This window comes from Cannabis sativa, chromosome 5 (assembly GCF_029168945.1).
Source record: "Cannabis sativa cultivar Pink pepper isolate KNU-18-1 chromosome 5, ASM2916894v1, whole genome shotgun sequence".
NCBI classification, from domain to species: domain Eukaryota; kingdom Viridiplantae; phylum Streptophyta; class Magnoliopsida; order Rosales; family Cannabaceae; genus Cannabis; species Cannabis sativa.
The window spans coordinates 4,459,808-4,476,912 of record NC_083605.1 but is presented as its reverse complement, the minus strand read 5'-3'; the positions used below and the strand labels follow the sequence as shown (position 1 = coordinate 4,476,912).

General features: G+C 31.1%; 2 protein-coding genes across 2 annotated transcripts; one reads left to right on the top strand and one right to left on the bottom strand.

Moving 5' to 3' along the window:
• The first annotated feature begins 427 nt into the window (after nt 1–427).
• Nucleotides 428–4,103, top strand: LOC115717409 (probable serine/threonine-protein kinase PBL7). Its single transcript, XM_030646375.2, has 6 exons — nt 428–1,383; nt 1,678–1,922; nt 2,285–2,661; nt 2,917–3,049; nt 3,330–3,419; nt 3,531–4,103. Exons 1-6 carry the CDS (start codon nt 1,053–1,055, stop codon nt 3,708–3,710), a joined length of 1,356 nt encoding a protein of 451 aa, XP_030502235.1. The 5' UTR covers nt 428–1,052; the 3' UTR covers nt 3,711–4,103.
• A 1,694-nt stretch (nt 4,104–5,797) lies between these two features.
• On the bottom strand, nt 5,798–9,849 carry LOC115717005 (protein DEFECTIVE IN MERISTEM SILENCING 3). The gene is made up of 8 exons (XM_030645929.2): nt 9,664–9,849; nt 8,483–8,614; nt 8,238–8,352; nt 7,662–7,896; nt 7,242–7,433; nt 6,809–7,129; nt 6,331–6,556; nt 5,798–6,173 (listed from the first exon to the last, which is right to left on the bottom strand). The coding sequence occupies exons 1-8, from the start codon at nt 9,682–9,684 to the stop codon at nt 6,132–6,134; spliced, it is 1,284 nt and encodes a 427-aa protein (XP_030501789.1). The 5' UTR covers nt 9,685–9,849; the 3' UTR covers nt 5,798–6,131.
• Nucleotides 9,850–17,105: the final 7,256 nt, after the last annotated feature.

Sequence of the window (17,105 nt, the reverse complement as noted above, 5' to 3'; positions counted from 1 at the left end):
GGTAATTACATATGAATTCCTAATATCTTGTTTGGCAAAATAGTTAGTAATTACATGAGAAAATAATATTTTTTAATAGCTAATGTTTAGTATAGAAAGTTTTAGTAATTACACCGTGTAATTATATTCAATTCTCATGGGGGCCATGAAAATTGGAGAGTGTAATTAAAATCCCTCAATTACTTCTAATTACATGGTCAGACAAACATGTCAAATTGTGTAATTAGAGGCAAATCCAATTACACTGTTGCTTTCCAAACGCGCCCTAAGCACCAATAATACCTTTTAACCATTCTCATAACAACACTCAATAAAATTGGTAATCAATTCTGCCGAAATGATGATTTTTGACTTTCAGGTCATCATTAATGCTTTCACCAATCAATTAGCTATTTATAGACTTTTTCACTTTTCATTCTAATGATTTTAGAAAGTGATTGCATTACCTGCTATGGTGTTTTGAAATCATGTGACTGAAAATTCAGAATATAGGGGAGCTCATTTCACAAATCTTTTCAATAGATCTCTCTCTCTCTCTCTAATTTATGTGGCCCATGATATTATATTATTGGTGGTGACAAAGCTAGCTGGCACAGTTGCCAACTCTTTCTTTCTTAATAAGTCATTATCTAATATCTACATAGTCAAGTAAGTAAAGATGATGCTTTATTCAAGAGCTGTGGATTTTGTTTATTAATGAGTAGATAATTATGTGCTTGGAATATGCAAACTGACAAAAGCTTCAAAGTCTTCTGATTTAGAGAAAGACAATTCCTTAAGAAACTACAATAGAAGGGACGAAATGAAAGAGAGAGATTCATGTGAAGAAGAAATATGACCATTTTTAAAGGGTAACAAGAGAGAGAGAGAGAAAAAGAATGACTTCCTTCCCTTAAGGGAAACCAACCCAACCCCTCTACTAAATATACCAACTTGTGAAGTTGTATACTCACAATTTTCCAAGCAAATCTCTCTCTCTCTCTCTCTCTCTCTCTCTCTCTCTCTCTCTCTCTCTCTCTCTCTCTCTCTCTCTCTTTTTCTCTCTTACATTCATGGAAGTTAACACAACTGGTGAAGCTGCAGAGCCACCTGGTCTGGCCAACAATACCCTTAAACAACACTCTTCACATTTTCATAATAACCAAGGCCACCATCATCATCACCACCACCATGGAACTTTTCCTTCAAAATCCCTTGTCATAATCATCATATCAGTCTTCTCAGTTCTGGTCCTTCTTGCCATTTTTCTCATCATATTAATGCTTAAACGACTCAAATCAGCACCCAAAAAAAACAGTGCCCTTTACAATGAAAGTAATAGCATCAACAATGGAAGTGGCAGTTTTATTACTCAAACTTCCATAAACTTCAACTCTAGCCCAGGTAAGTGTACCTTTCCTTTCACAACTTTTATATTCCAATTTGGTAGATGAATTAAATTTACTCCATTGTTTTCAAGTAAGATTATTATTATTATTATCATTCCTTATTTCCCAATACAGAACACAAACATAATATGGACCACAAATGAGTGATAAAGGAAACACCTTTATTTTACCCTTCTTAAAGAAACCCTTATTTCTAAATTAGAAAAAGGTCTAAACTTATTTCCATTTTTGATATTTTCCATTCATTTTAACTACGGATTTCTGATCTGGGTATTTGAAAATGTTGCAGAACTGAGAGGTGGTTGCCTCTATGGAGGTCATTTAGGCAAGACTCAACCACAAAGATACAAGGCAGTTCAAATTTTCACATACAAAGAGCTTGAAGTGGCCACAACAGGTTTTAGTGAAGCAAATGTTATTGGCAGAGGAGGTTTTGGGGTGGTGTATAGGGGGGTCCTTAGTGATGGTACAGAGGCAGCTATTAAGATGCTTCATAGGGCTGGTAAGCAAGGAGAGCGTGCTTTCAGGGTTGAGGTAAGTCACTTCATTTATTAGCTTTTGTTATCTTTTGTTGTTTTGTCATTATTAGATATGTAGTTTAATACCTTCATCAGAAGGTCAAACAAATAATTTAAGATAGATTAGAAGAGATTGATACCCCATGCAGAATAGATCTTTATACAAGAAAACAAAACTCACAAACCTCCTACCTTCCCTAGTATATAATATAGTGTATTATATTCACTTGAAATTGAAAAACAAGCCTTGATGTTTGACTTTTAATGCTTTTCTTTCTCTTAAGCCACATTTTCAAATAGTAATATAAATATGCAAATGCACATGGATGTGAATGAAAAGTGTACTTTAATGAAGCCTAAAGATGCTTGTCATTGCAGGTAGACTTGCTAAGCATGTTGCACTCTCCATACTTAGTGGAGTTGCTTGGCTATTGTGCTGACCAACATCATAGGCTCCTTATATTTGAATATATGCCCAGTGGAACTCTCCACCATTATCTTCACGAAGAACATCAGCCGTTGGATTGGGGAACTCGATTGAGGATAGCCCTTGATTGTGCCATGGCTCTTGAGACACTCCATGAGCATGCTATCCCACCAATCATCCATCGTGATTTCAAGTGCAGCAATGTTCTCTTGGATACTAATTTCAGGGCAAAAGTATCAGATTTCGGACTGGCCAAAATGGGGTCGGATAAGATCAACGGTCAGATTTCAACGCGTGTGTTGGGGACCACAGGATATTTGGCACCAGAGTGAGAGCCTATGTCTTTTCTCATTATCATTATAGCATCATGAATGCAATGTTCTAAAACTAAAACCATGTACATGACATGACATGAAACATAATTATAGAAAAAAAAAGATAGAAACAAAATAGTTTAATGTCTACTAAGAAATCACAGCTAGCTACCCTTTTGACTAAACTGCCACCTTTTTTCTATTGAAACAAACAAAGAAAGCTATATGGTTAAGTTGTGAACTGATTAAGCTGATTTTGGTAAATGTAGGTATGCTTCAACAGGGAAGCTTACAACAAAATCTGATGTGTACAGCTATGGAGTTGTTCTTCTAGAGCTGCTAACGGGTCGTGTTCCAGTTGATACCAAAAGACCCCCTGGAGAACATGTCCTTGTTTCTTGGGTTAGTTTACACAACTGGTCATTTTTCTTCTGAATAAAGTATCAGTTTTAATGGCATAGATTTTACTAAAGATAATAAGTACATGTTCAACAACAACAATAATAAAAAAAACTAATAATCAATGCAATACATTGCCATGTTTATTTAGTTATTGGTTGTGACTTGTACTAATTCAGGTAGAAGCATTAATAGCCTTGGTCATGGACTCATGTGGTTCTTGTTTTTCTCTTTTTCCCACTTACTGGTTTGTGTAAGGTTTTTGTTTGGTTTGTGTTTTCAGGCTCTTCCAGGATTAACCAACAGAGAAAAACTAGTGGAGATGGTTGACCCAGCTTTAAAAGGCCACTACTCAAAGAAGGATCTAATTCAGGTAAAGTCTGCTTCTCCCACTAACACCAGACTTTTCTTTTTCCTTTGAAAATGGTCCCATTATTATTCAGACAACTAACTTTATTTTCTTCTCATTTCATTGATTTTATAGATAGCTGCTATTGCAGCCATGTGTGTACAGCCAGAAGCAGATTATAGACCTCTAATGACTGATGTTGTACAGTCACTAATTCCACTTGTTAAGAATTCCTCTGGCTTCACTAGATTTCAGAGCCAAAGACCAAGTCCAAGTCCCAAGTATTTGAGAACTCAAATCAAAACAACTGGATAATCCATATTCACATATCAGAGCTTGATAAGATAATCCCATACAAATTCTTATTATTACTGGCTACAAAGTCCCAAAAAACTCCAACAAAAAAGGTACTTTGTTAGCTTGGCATTTCAGCTACTTCTGAAACCTCAATGCAATACTAGGACTAGGAGTAGCAATAGATTTGGGTTGTAAATAGAGATGTTGCAGCCAAGTACAAAGGACTATCGAACATGTGGTTATGTACTGTTAAATTTTTTTAAAAAAAGTGGGAGAGTTATGGGGTTTGGCCATTTGCTTCATAATTTTTAGAAAAACCCTTCTGTAAAAGCAAGCATTACAGAAGAATTTCAGTATGTTGTAGCTATATGTAGATTAACAGAGCAATAAAAACTGATAATGCTTTATGAATTTGTCTTGACATTATATAAATGTACCATCTTGAAGAATCTTGTGAAAAAATAATAGAGTAAAAAGAGCATGAAGAAGATTGTTTCCTAGTGTCACAGAGTGGAAAAAGTTGACAGCTTTAGAAATAAAATCTATATAACAAGACAAGTTAGACAGATAGTGGGAATCTTAGTTCAATAAGGTTCAAGGGAGGAGACAAAGAAATATGTGGTAGAATTTAAACAATACTTAATTACAGTCTTATCATTAATGGAAGGAGGGAATTTTTGTCAGTGAGTCAAAATAGATAAACACAAGTACAAAATTTCATATCATTGCATAACATTGTCCAAAGAGAGTCAGAGACAAAAACAGTTCCCTCTTTATGAATGGCAAAACATGTTTCACTTATATGTTGCCAAAAACATCAAAGAACAAAGATATATAACACATACTTCACTACTGGTATGCTTATAAATCTGAAGCTATACTTCCAAACATATTTGAAAAGAATAAGCTATCATTGCATTCACCTGGGTTGTTGTTGTTGTTAATTTCCCATTATGAGTGTTTTGTGAAAATAGTCTTTATGAAAATTTTTACGAGTGAAATAGCTTTCTTAATAATTATCTTCAACACCTATTATGATTTGTAATTTCTCTTACATCTTACAAAAAATAAAATAAATTTATTTTCTTTCATATGAAAAAGTAAAATCTTGTTTTTCTTTAAAGTTTGGTAGGCACGTTATACACAAAGTTGTTAAGGCCAATAAAAATAGGAGCGGACCCACATAGAGGCCGGGTGGGCGTCAATCCCCTTGAAAAAACAATTATTAGAAAAAAATAATATTTTTACTAATTATAATTTATATATAAGTAAAACTGACAAATATAATTAAAAAATCTATTTTGCTTTACTTCTATATGTTCAAGAGATCATAGTGAAAAATCCCAAGTAGAGAACATTTGATAAACAAATTTTGCATATCATATTATTCACTAACAAGTTATTTGGTTTTGTAAAAAGCCAAAAAAAAAAAGTTACTTGTTTGTGAGATAAATATTTAGCTGATTTGGGATGAATAACAAGGACACAATCTTCAATCCCTTTCATCTATTAATGTTATTATTATTATTTTTTGTCATCATTAATGTTATTGTTGTTCTTCATTTAACTTATTTTAGATTGAATGGAAAAGCTGCATATAGATTTGAGAAATGAGTAGGGAGGAATAAAAATATAAGAATAGGAATGGGAATGGAATAAAATTTAGAATGCATACAAAATTGATTAAAAAAATTATTAAATTTTTTCAAATCTTGCATTGGAATGGTCTTTCTTTCCATTTTAAAATGGAATAGTCATTCCACCAAAATGATGAAAAAGTCATTCCATCGGAATGGTATTCCAATGGTTTTAAATGTAACCAAACAAAGTAATGGAATGAAAATTATTTTTTTTCCATTCTATTCCATTTCATTACCTGCAACCAAACGCCAATTAAGGTCTATGAGATGTTTGAATTGTTCATGGAATATTGTTGGAGAAATATTGTTCCCATTTGCAACAACACAACTTCTACATCGAGCCAAATGTGACTTGTCACTTAACTAAATGAAATTTCATTTCCCCATTTAATTTTTATGGGTTCCTAAAGCAAAAAATAAAGTAATAACAAGGGAGGAGGGAAGATGTGATGCTTGCTGGTTGTGTTTGTATTCAATAGAAATTGTGGTTTTGGTGGATAAAGAAAATGTTATAATACAAAAGAATTTATCCACACCAATCACTACCTTGCATTGGAGTGAAGCAGAAGCAAAAGCCTACCACTACATTAGAATCTAAACTGAGGAAGAAAAAAAAAACACAGTCTAACTTCATTGGACAAAATCCACTCTCCCCTAAATCTATCACCATCATCATAACTGGTCTACTTTCACAAACTTTCCAAAAGGGAGAGAGAGAGGATCTTATCCTGAAACTTACTCAGTTTGTTACTAGAAAAACTTTCATTTCTTCTATATTTATTCTTCCAGGTACACTGATTCATCTGGGGGTCATTCTACTTTGTGTTGAATTTATCTGGTGCTGCCATTTATCAAAAGAAAAAAGCTCACCATTAAACACTATGGTTGAATTTCATCAAGTAATAAAGTGCACGGCTTTATGTCTTTTGGTTTTGAATGGCATCAAATTGTCTTGGAAAATAAGAGTTAATAGCGAGAGGAAGAAGAATATGAGTTACCTGAGACGCGTATGATGAACTTTCAGCGAGGAACTTAAGAAACTCTTGCTTCTTTCTATCGAATTTGAGCTTTGAATTGTCTAGTAAAGTCTGTTCTCTCTTAATATCTTCTGCCATCTTTTCCTTCTGCCATTTCAACTCCTTGATTTGCCTCTCGGCTCCAAGATAGCTATCGGGTAGGCTCAAGGCCACCGATGACTTAGGGAATCTCACATTTACATCTTGCCTGCATCAAAATGGGTTATGAAGCAAACCATGGCTATAAAATCATGATAATGATAGCAACATGCAAATTGGTTATGGAAAATGAGGAGGCAGCAAAGGCCGTCTTTATTTATAAAACAAAGACTAACATTCACTCAGGAAGTGAAACTTGAAATTTTATCAAGTACAGGTTTGAAGAGATCCAGTCAAACTGAGATTCAACAAAACATGTGCATGATTATTTCATTTCAGTGCCATTGACAGAAGTTCTTACCGGTTTCCAAGAGAGAAGACACCAGTGGCTTTGATTATTCCTCCATCTAAAGAAAGGGCTCCATCACTTATACAGGGGAGTGCATTTAGCATGTCCACCCTGGTTTTATATACTTGCAAACGAGAGAAAAGACTATAAAATAGAGTCTCCCGAAGGCCATGACCACTGGCTGTAATATAATATAAGTTTGTGGTATCCACATTTATCATATTTACAGCAAATCCAAGGAAGCCAGGTGGACACTCTCCATTAGGCAATCTTGGCTTTAGAAGGTCAAGCCTCCTTTGAGGGTCATCAAGTATAAACTCACCAGCATATGGTCTGTGGAAATAGAAAACAAAGAAATGTTTGAATAAGAAGCAAAAACGATAAAGAAATAATTAATACTAGTCAAGAAGATTTCCTCATCAAAGGCAATGCTTAAGACTCGTGCCTTAAATTTTCAAGACAAATAACAACAAATCGTCCTTCCAAAGCCCTCCCAATAGAAGCACCGAGCCCATGAAGACCAGAATTTTTATCGATGCAGCCTTCATTATTATATACTTCTAGAGCTTTGACACCTTCAGTTGTCTTACAGACAATTGCCAACATAGTCTCCATTCCCAGGTACTCTGAGAAAAGCCTACATTTAAAAGTAGAACAAAAAATTGTCAAACATGGTGACACTTCAATGCTGTTCCTCTATCATTTTTCCACTTACAAAGTTTTTTTTTTAGATATCCCATCCAAATTTCATTTCAATCTAGTTAGTAAATTTACATAACCATAACAATAGTTTGAAGTAAACCATTAATGTATGACTCTCAACTGGGAAGGAAGATGCAGATAGAAATTTGCAAAGTCACTTTACCTACTAAGGTTATCATCATCCACTTTGCCCAGTGTAGCAACAATACCCACTACATCCTTGGTCATTGTAAGATTAGAGACCTGAGTGCCATGACGAGCTTTCAGCAGGCATAAAATGCCTGCAGCAGATCTTTCATGCTGTAGAATCTGCCCACATATCTCCTCCTCATTTTGAAGGTGGGAATGGTCCTCGTTTTCAATCTTTGTTGCAGAGGAATGGTACTTGCCTAAAGTAACTGAGGAACGGAGATTTAAGACGACGACAAAAGCAAACAAAATAAAGAATAGACGTGTTTTCCAATGGACCACCAAGTGAAGAAAAAAAAAAGGTTGCTAAGCGTATTCTTAAAAGGGTATATGTAACTTTTCAAGAAAAAGAAAACATCAGTTGATGTATACACCAGTTATGAAATTATTTCTTTAAGCTTCCAAAATTCAAGAACTTCATTAAAAGTTATCTACCAGGCTAACCCTTCCTTCATAGTTGAGAAACTATATACAGTTTACGCACATGATGCAGAAACAGACCCTACAAACAGAATATAAAATGGGTAGCAGATTACAGCCAATTTCATACCTTGCAGATCAAGAATTGAGTCATCAAATTTGCTTTTCTGGGATTTCAGAAACTTTATGCTGTCCTCATGCTGCTTGATTTTCATTCCAATGATATGAAGATCATCTTGAAGTTTCTGCAGAGATGAGTGATAATTGTGTAACAAAACTTGGTTGATAGGATGCACACCTTGTGGGGAAAAGATAATAACAAATACAAATCATAAAAATCGTAAAGATGGATAATCAGAGATTTTATGCAGCAACCTTAGAGTATTGGATGATGGATTCAGCATGAGAAAAACTTCCATTCCCGTCATCCTTAACAACAACTATATCCATTCCATTTGGATTTCCTTGCACAGATGCTGGTGGGGGTTGAGTAGCCAATGCATAAGGCTGCAATAACAAAGGATGTTAAAGTTTTCTCAAATATTTTTTTAATATGAGTTTTCTCCAAATATTCTTAGATAGCATAAAACTCTACTGACATAATTAAGAATATATATTCTGGAAGAAAAAAAAAAACATGAAATAGATTCTACATTGTTTACAACAAACAAACCTCCTCAAAAGAGCTTCTATAAACAAAAATGGACAAGAATCTAATTTACTCTTTCACCTGAAGATGGTGAACTTTTTCAAGGACCAAATTTGAACCAAATCCTTAGTGGCCCTCATTGAAACTATTAGGTTCCATCTAAGAACTAATTGGTGATTAGTGGTTTCACATGCTTTTTTTTTTCCTTTTTAGAAATGGCTAGTGGCTCTTTCTTAGCTCGAATCTGTAGTGTCTTTTTGAGTTAACCGGATCTTAACCGGTGCTCGTTGAGACTATTAGGTTCCATCTAAAAACCAATTAGTGATTAGTGGATAAATACATGCCTTATTTTCTTTTTATGAAGGGTACGTAAGAGGCTCTTTCTTAGCTCCAATGAGCATATTCTTTTTTCGATATAATCAGATCTCAAGCAGCTTATTAAAAGCCCATAATACCATATTAAGAGTAAGAATGATGAGTTCCATAAAAACAATTAGTGATGAGAGGAGTAACCAATAATCTTAGGGTTAATATCCTAACATCACCTCTTCGAGGTGGGACACTCTAATAACAATAATTACTGAAAAACCTAACTTCAAGACTTTAGCATATCGACAAAAATTTGAAATTCCTTAGTCAAGAAAATGAGAATTTGGGTAAAACTAACAAATTCAAAGCTACCCACAAAAAAATGCATAATATAAACACAGAGAATTACAAACTTAACACCACTGAACTGCATTTTCACGAAAAATCGAAACTAAAGAATAGTAAAGAACATGCATTGGACTAAATTTGGTACCCAAACAAAACATTTAAAGGCCGAAGCTAAGCTTTCTATGATCTCTGTTGTTTTCTACGCAACCAAACAGAAATGAAGAGGGGAATTATGAAAGAGAATCATCACCTGGTTGTTAGGTTGAAACATGGCTGAGTTGACTCAGAGTGTGCCTCCCCCCTCCTCTGCGATGAAATTTCACTCCCACCTGTCACCAAGCGTATATATATATACATATAATATATATATATAGAGAGAGAATCAGAGAATCAGAGAATCTTCATCATGTTCTTGTAAAATAACGAAGTATACCTATAAATGTTTTTTTAAAACGATTTGTGACTATTTTATTATTCTTGAAAATGACCAATTCTTAAAAAAAAATAATAAAATTGGTAAATGTATACATATAACAAAAATAGATTATTTATAAATACACAAAAATAATTAAAAAATACTAAAATATTTTTATAATTTATTATTTTATTTACAAAAATATAATTTTTTTTTAGGGAAATTACCACATATACTATTTTTTTTAACTTTTTTTTTTTTTTTTTCAAATTTACGGTTTGGGTTTCTAGAGGGGTTGCAGCGCTAGTTGCAATAGGGATTTCTGTACGATTTTTTGTTGCAATTTAAGTTGCAGCGCTAGTTGCAATAAGGTTTTCTATGTAGAATTTCGTAAAAATGCAAAAAAAAATTATTTTTAAGTATAAAAATGAAAAAGGGCTGTTTTTTTATGTATTTTTATATTGTACTATTTTAATTTATTATTATTATTTTTTTTGTTTTTCTATTACTTTATGTATTTTTTTATTATCCTAGACTCTTAGTGTTATCTTTATAGAATACCATAAAAATATATAAAAAAAATTAAACGTAAAATTATAAAAATTTATATAAAAAAAATAGTATTTGGGGCTTTTTCATTTTTACACATCAAAATATATATATATATATTTTTTTTTTTGTATTTTTACAGAATTTTACATAGAAATCTCATAGCAATTAACAGAGAACTTAAATCAGAACTAAAATACACATAACAATTCATATAGAAACTATTGGAAAAACTACTAAAGCAACCCAAACTATAAATTTGAAAACAAAAAATAAAAAAATGGTATATGAAATAATTTACTTTATGTAATTATTCTTATAAAATTATTAAAATAAAACAAATTTTAAAATTACTTTTTTTTTTCATTTCCCAACCAAAATTAATTAAAATAATAATAAAAAAAAGAATAATTACATTAGACACTATTTTTTTGTAAAATATTTACATTTTTACGTTCAAAGAATATTTTTTTACATTTTTACGGTTTTCTAAAAAATAACACGAAAAGAACATAAAATCAACAAAAAAATTACATAAAAGTAACATTAAAATAACATCAAAATAACAACAAAAAATTACATATATATAACAAAAAATCAACAATAAATTAATAAGATTACAACATAAAAAGACCGTATTTTCTGTAAATAAAATTAAAAAAAATCGTAAAAATGATTAAAATTCCGTGAAACCGTATTTTTGTAATTTTTTTTGTTGTTTTTATGTTTTTGTGAAATAATCCTAAAAAAACCAAATAACTCAAAATTCAAACCCCAAAAACGAAAATTAAGAAAAATACTAAAGGGCTTTAGTAGTGTTTAGCACCCTCCTATGTGTTATTATGGCTATTTGTCCAATTAAGTATCGGGTTTTATATAGTTTAATATAATAACTTTTAAAAAGTATCGTTAGCCAATTATAAAGCGATATATTTAAGAGTATTAGGTATAATTGGTGCCCTATAACAATGCTCGGAAATTAAACATTGAAAATGATTATTTTTTAGAAGCAAAAAAGAAAAGGCTTAGAAGGAAGAAGAGTTAGCAATAGGAGCAGAGGTTGTTAGAGTAGGCTCCGACGACGAATTGAGAGAATGAATGTGAGCTCTGACTTTGTTGTCAGTTCAAATTTATTTAATTAAATAACGAAAACAACATAAGTCAGTCACCTCTCAATAAAACAAAAATTAGTCATTCATGCCTTTTTACTTCTTCCTCAATCATCATTTAGATACATCTTTTTCTTTTTCTCCTTTTACTTTTTTTTTATTATTATTTTAATATATAATTTTTTTTCAAGGATTTTTATATATAAATATAAAGTTAATTAGTATTTTTGCTCATGAACTTTGACAAGTACTAAATTATAGTCGTTAAAAATGCTCTCTGAACTATTGAAATTATTGAATTTAAGGACTTTTGTCTAATTTCATTCAATTTTACTATTTCAGTGATTGTTTATATACTAAATTATGCTCCTCAACTTTAATATCTACCAAACCATGCTCCTCGAACTTTGACATGTATTAAATCATGTCCCCTGAACTTTCATCGATTTTTTTACTAAAATTGGACAAAAATCTTTAAATCCAACAATCTCAATAGTTCAGGGGACATGATTTGGTACATATCAAAATTTAGGGGACAAAAATCTTAATTAGTCTAAATTTAAACACACCAAGTGTAACATTTACCTACCACGTATTGTGTGGTGTTGTGGTAGGGATTACTTTTATTGGCATCCTCCCTTGCTTGGGTCAAGGGTTCGAAATCTACCCCAGCCCCCTTTGGAAAGGGATTTAAGAAAGGCTTGGTCCTTGCTGGAAGTAGTACTATCTGTGTTATGGGAACCCTTAAAGTGACTACCGATGACCCAATTAAAGAAGGCTGAGATATAAGACCTTATTGCTAACACATGGTCCCCAAAATTGCCAAAAATGACTAAAAGAGTGGGAAAAGAATCTGCACCACGTGATCCCCTTCTTTTCCCAACAAAACAAGTGTAACATTTACCTAACTATTATTTTTAGTTAAGTGATATAGGTTAGAGAAAAAACACTAAAATTGAAGTAAAGAGATTCTTTCCATAAAAAATAATAATAAGGCTTTTGATATGGGGTTTAAATTGGATGAATGAGAATGTCAAATAAAATTAAATTTTAATGATTGGGGTTTGTATTTTTAATTTAGTTCTATTTTTTAAATTAAAATGGCAGTAATATTAATTTTCCAACACTTGAATTTCATATTTCATATTTCATATAAGTTTACTCCCTTAAATTTAAACTCACATAACAAACAAAGTTAGAATAGGGATAAGAATGAAAATAAAAATAAGAATAAAATTAAATTAAATTTATTCATCACATTAATAATCTTACTTTTTGATTGTATATGATATAGTTATTTAAAATTAATTATAAATTTTTAAAATTTTTTTCAAAAATCTACCATAAGATGTACAACGTATGCTCATAAAAAAAAATTAGACTAAAAAGCTCTTGTTATAATTTAGAAAATTACTAAGCTCAAATAACTTTTGATAATTGGAAAAAAATCAATTATCGTTTCGAAATTTTAAATATTTTAAGTTTGTAAAGAATATTACAATAGTTCTAGGGGTGTTCATCTGATCCAATCCGCACTTTTTTGGTCAAACATTTTGGATCAAATCCAATCCGCATAATAGTTTAAATTCAATCCAATCCGCAATAGTGCGGATTAGATCGGTTGTTTTTTTAATAATAAATTATTTAATATTTCATAGAAAAAAAATTAAAAAAAGACTATTGTTTTTTAATCTCCAATAATAATTTATTTCTATCTCCATTTATATATAAATCAAACCAATATTATACATATATGTCAATATATATGTATGTACTCATCTTTAGATTTACACTAAAATATATGTATTCATTAGTAAAATAAATAAGTTAGTGCATATATTTAAAATTATGTGCATGTGTTAATGTGAATAAGAATAATTTTTCTAGTGTTTTTATTATAAAACAAATAAAATACACCAACTCAATATATTACTAAAAAAGATTAAAAAATTAGAAGTTTGTATCTTTTTTTAATATTACTAAAAAATTAATATATATATATATTATACATTATAATTTTTTAAAAATATATATAATTAAGTGCGAATTGGATTGGAGCAGTTACTTTTTGAGGTCAAACAACATCCAATCTGCACAAGTGCGGATTTTAGATCTTTCAATCCAATCCAATCCGCGCAAGTGCGGATATTCGCATTTTGTAAATTGGATTGGATCGTACAGATTAGATTGGATCAGATATTTAGTGAACACCAGTTCTGTCTTCTTTTCTGGTCTATTAACTCAATATGGTAATAAATAAATAAATAAATTAAGTTTCTTAGTTTTACAAGAAAGAAAAATATAACTCAATTCGGTCAGAAAAAATTATGAATGTGTAATATTTCATAATTTGATTTAATTTTGTAATATCTTCCCTGTTTATATGCAGTGGCGAAGCCACATGGGGTCATGTGGGGCACATGACCCCACTCAAATTTTTATAAATTACAATTTTATACAATTTTTTTTTGGGCCAAGATGCAAAATGGCTCTAAATCTAATAATTAAGTTAATAAATGTCCCTTTTTTAAAAAAATTAACAAAATGTCCTTTTAGTTAAAAATTTGATGATAAAATTACAATTATAACCTTGAATAATTAAGTGTTTGGTATAGTTATTTTGCACAATAGTATATCGTTTTTATGTGCAATATTATATTAAAAAAAACTGAAAGGTAGTATATATATATTTTGAAATAACTGAAAGGTAGTATATTAGTTTAAGATTGTAGTATATTATTTTAATGTGCTATGGTATATAATGAACGAAAGACAGAAATTAAAAAATATGGAATATTAGTTTAAGTTTGAGGTATAGTTATATTTCACTAGGAAATATTGTCTTTATGTTCATTAGTTTATCGTGAAGGAAAGAAAAAGAAAAAAAAAACATGTGGAATATTAAATTAAGTTTTTAGTGTATATATATATTTTCCACTATATTGGTGATATATTAATTTTTCACTATAGTATTTCTGCTTATGATTGCAGAGTATAGTTTTTATATGCTATTATATATCGTGGAAAAAAATCATTTAATAGTATATTAGTTTAAGTTTATGGTATATTTATATTGGTCTAAAGTATATCGTTTGTATATAATATGTATATCGTGAAGGATATAAAGAAAAAAAAACTATTAAATATTAATTTAAGTATGAGGTATAGTTATATTTGACTGAGGTATATTGATTTTATGTTCATTGGTATTTCATGAAGGAAAGAACAAGAAAAAAAAAAACTTGTGGAATATTAAATTAAGTTTTTTGTATTTTTTTTTTCACTATGCTGGTAGTATATTAATTTTTGACTATGGTATATCTGCTTATGATTGTGATATATAATTTTTCTATGCTACTGTAGATTGTGGAAAACAATTCATTTAATAGTATATTAGTTTAAGTTTGTGATATATGCATATTGGTTTAAGGTATATTGTTTGTATATCATACGATATATTAATAAAAAATTAATTATATAGTTAAATAACATATTAGACAAAACAGCAGCAAAATCTAAAAGAATAAAATATATAATACCTTTTATATAATGAAAAAATAGTTGACAAAAATTCAGTAGAGAGGTTTTGATTTATTGTTTTCCATAGGAATAAAACATACAATACCTTTGATATAATGAAGGGTATTTCAGGTATTAAAAAGTAAAAAAGGACATTTGCTTTATTATTTTAAAAAATGGACATTAACTATCTATAGAGTTAGAAATATGACCATTTACTTACATTTCTCATTTTTTTTTAATAATTTTAATTTTACCCCTATAAAATTAATTTTTTGTATTTTTGTTCTTATAAATTAATAATTTTTATTTTTATTCTCACATATTTTTTATATTTATTTTTATAAAATATATATATTTTAAATTTATATCCTCACATATATTTGTTTTCATTTTAATAAAATTTATCATATTTATATTCTTGACACCATGGAATGGAATTTGCCTCTTCTTCAAGATAATTTTGCTCAAATTGACATCGATCGTATAGTCACAATTCCCTTAAGCTTTTACCAATCACAAGATCGGCTAATTTGGCACCACAACACGACTGGGGTATATACAGTAAAGACGGGTTTCCATCTTGCAAACTCTATCTCCGAGAAGAATCGGGAATCATCTTCTGATGATTTCAAAAGCTGGTAGAAATTTTTTTGGGCTTTACAGTTACCTCCGAAAGTGAAATTTTTTGATTGGAAAGTCATTTAACATGCTTTGCCTGTAGCCTCAGCTTTGCATAAAAGGAAAATCATTGACTCAGCATCATGTTCGAGGTGTAAGAATGCTTGGGAATCGATTGGACATGCATTGTTCTCATGTAATTTTGCCAAATCAGTTTGGAAAAAGACCCATTTTACAATTGATTATCAACGTGCTCATGGCATGTTAAATGGGGACTATCTAATACACTTGGCAAAAACACTGCAAAAAACTGAAGTAGAACTCTTAATATGTGTGTTATGGTGCATCTGGAGTGATAGGAATAAAGTCCTACATGGTGGTTCACAACGTGACCCATCTTCCCTCGTGGCATATGCTATTAGCTACTTGGAAAAATACCGTTCTGCCAAGGTCAACAGCTGCAATAATAATACACACCAGCAGCAGAGTTCAATCGCACCTGAATTGTCCCAGAATCACAGTGCACCCCATCCAGGAATATCACACCAGCAGAGACAACATTTTGGTAATGTTAATTCTCATAACCCCTGTCGGATGGATGGCCACCGACATGCGCAAAGTCTGGATACTCAAACAAGGGCTGCACATCATGTAAACCAGAATGAGAATCACTCTTCATGGCAAGCTGCAAACCAGCATCCGCATCCCTCCACATCAATAAATAACCAATATGGCAATTCTTCTACAACTGTTGCTGGTAACAATTGGAGACTAACGGATGAGATAGTTTGGATGCCACCCGAAGGTAATGTCCTTAAAATGAATATCGATGCTGCAACTAATGTTCAGGACAAAAAATTAGGAATTGGTGCAGTTGTGTGCAACTACAAAGGAGAAGTAATTGTTGCGTTTTCTAAACCAGCTCAAGGTTGTTTTAGAAGCGATGAAATGGAGGCTAAGGCGCTCTTCCACAGTCTTAATTGGGCTACACAACATCAACTGTCAATTGCTCATGTGAAAACTGATGCCCAAAGAGTCTCCAATGCTTTAAATCCTTCTCATAGGAATTTATCTTGTTTTACTGATCTTATTGATGATGTTTGTTGTATTTTATCCTTTTTTCTTGGAGTAACTGTTACTCATGCTCGTAGGCAAGCTAATCAGGCTGCCCATGGATTAGCAAAGTACGCTCTAGAGTTGGATGAAGATGTATCTTGAATACTTTTTTTTTTTTGCACCCCCTAATTCTAAGGTCAGGGGCTGGCTCCGCCACTGTTTATATGTAATCCTTATTACTTTTCTTAACAATAAATAAATAATATAAATGAACATAATTGCTTAGACAAAAATCACTTAAATATGCATCTAATTTATGTATACACATCACTACTCACAAAATTGATTTTTTTGCTAAATGTATCAAATTTATGTAGATAAACTTTTTTTATCTATACACTACTCATTCTTAATACCATTCTA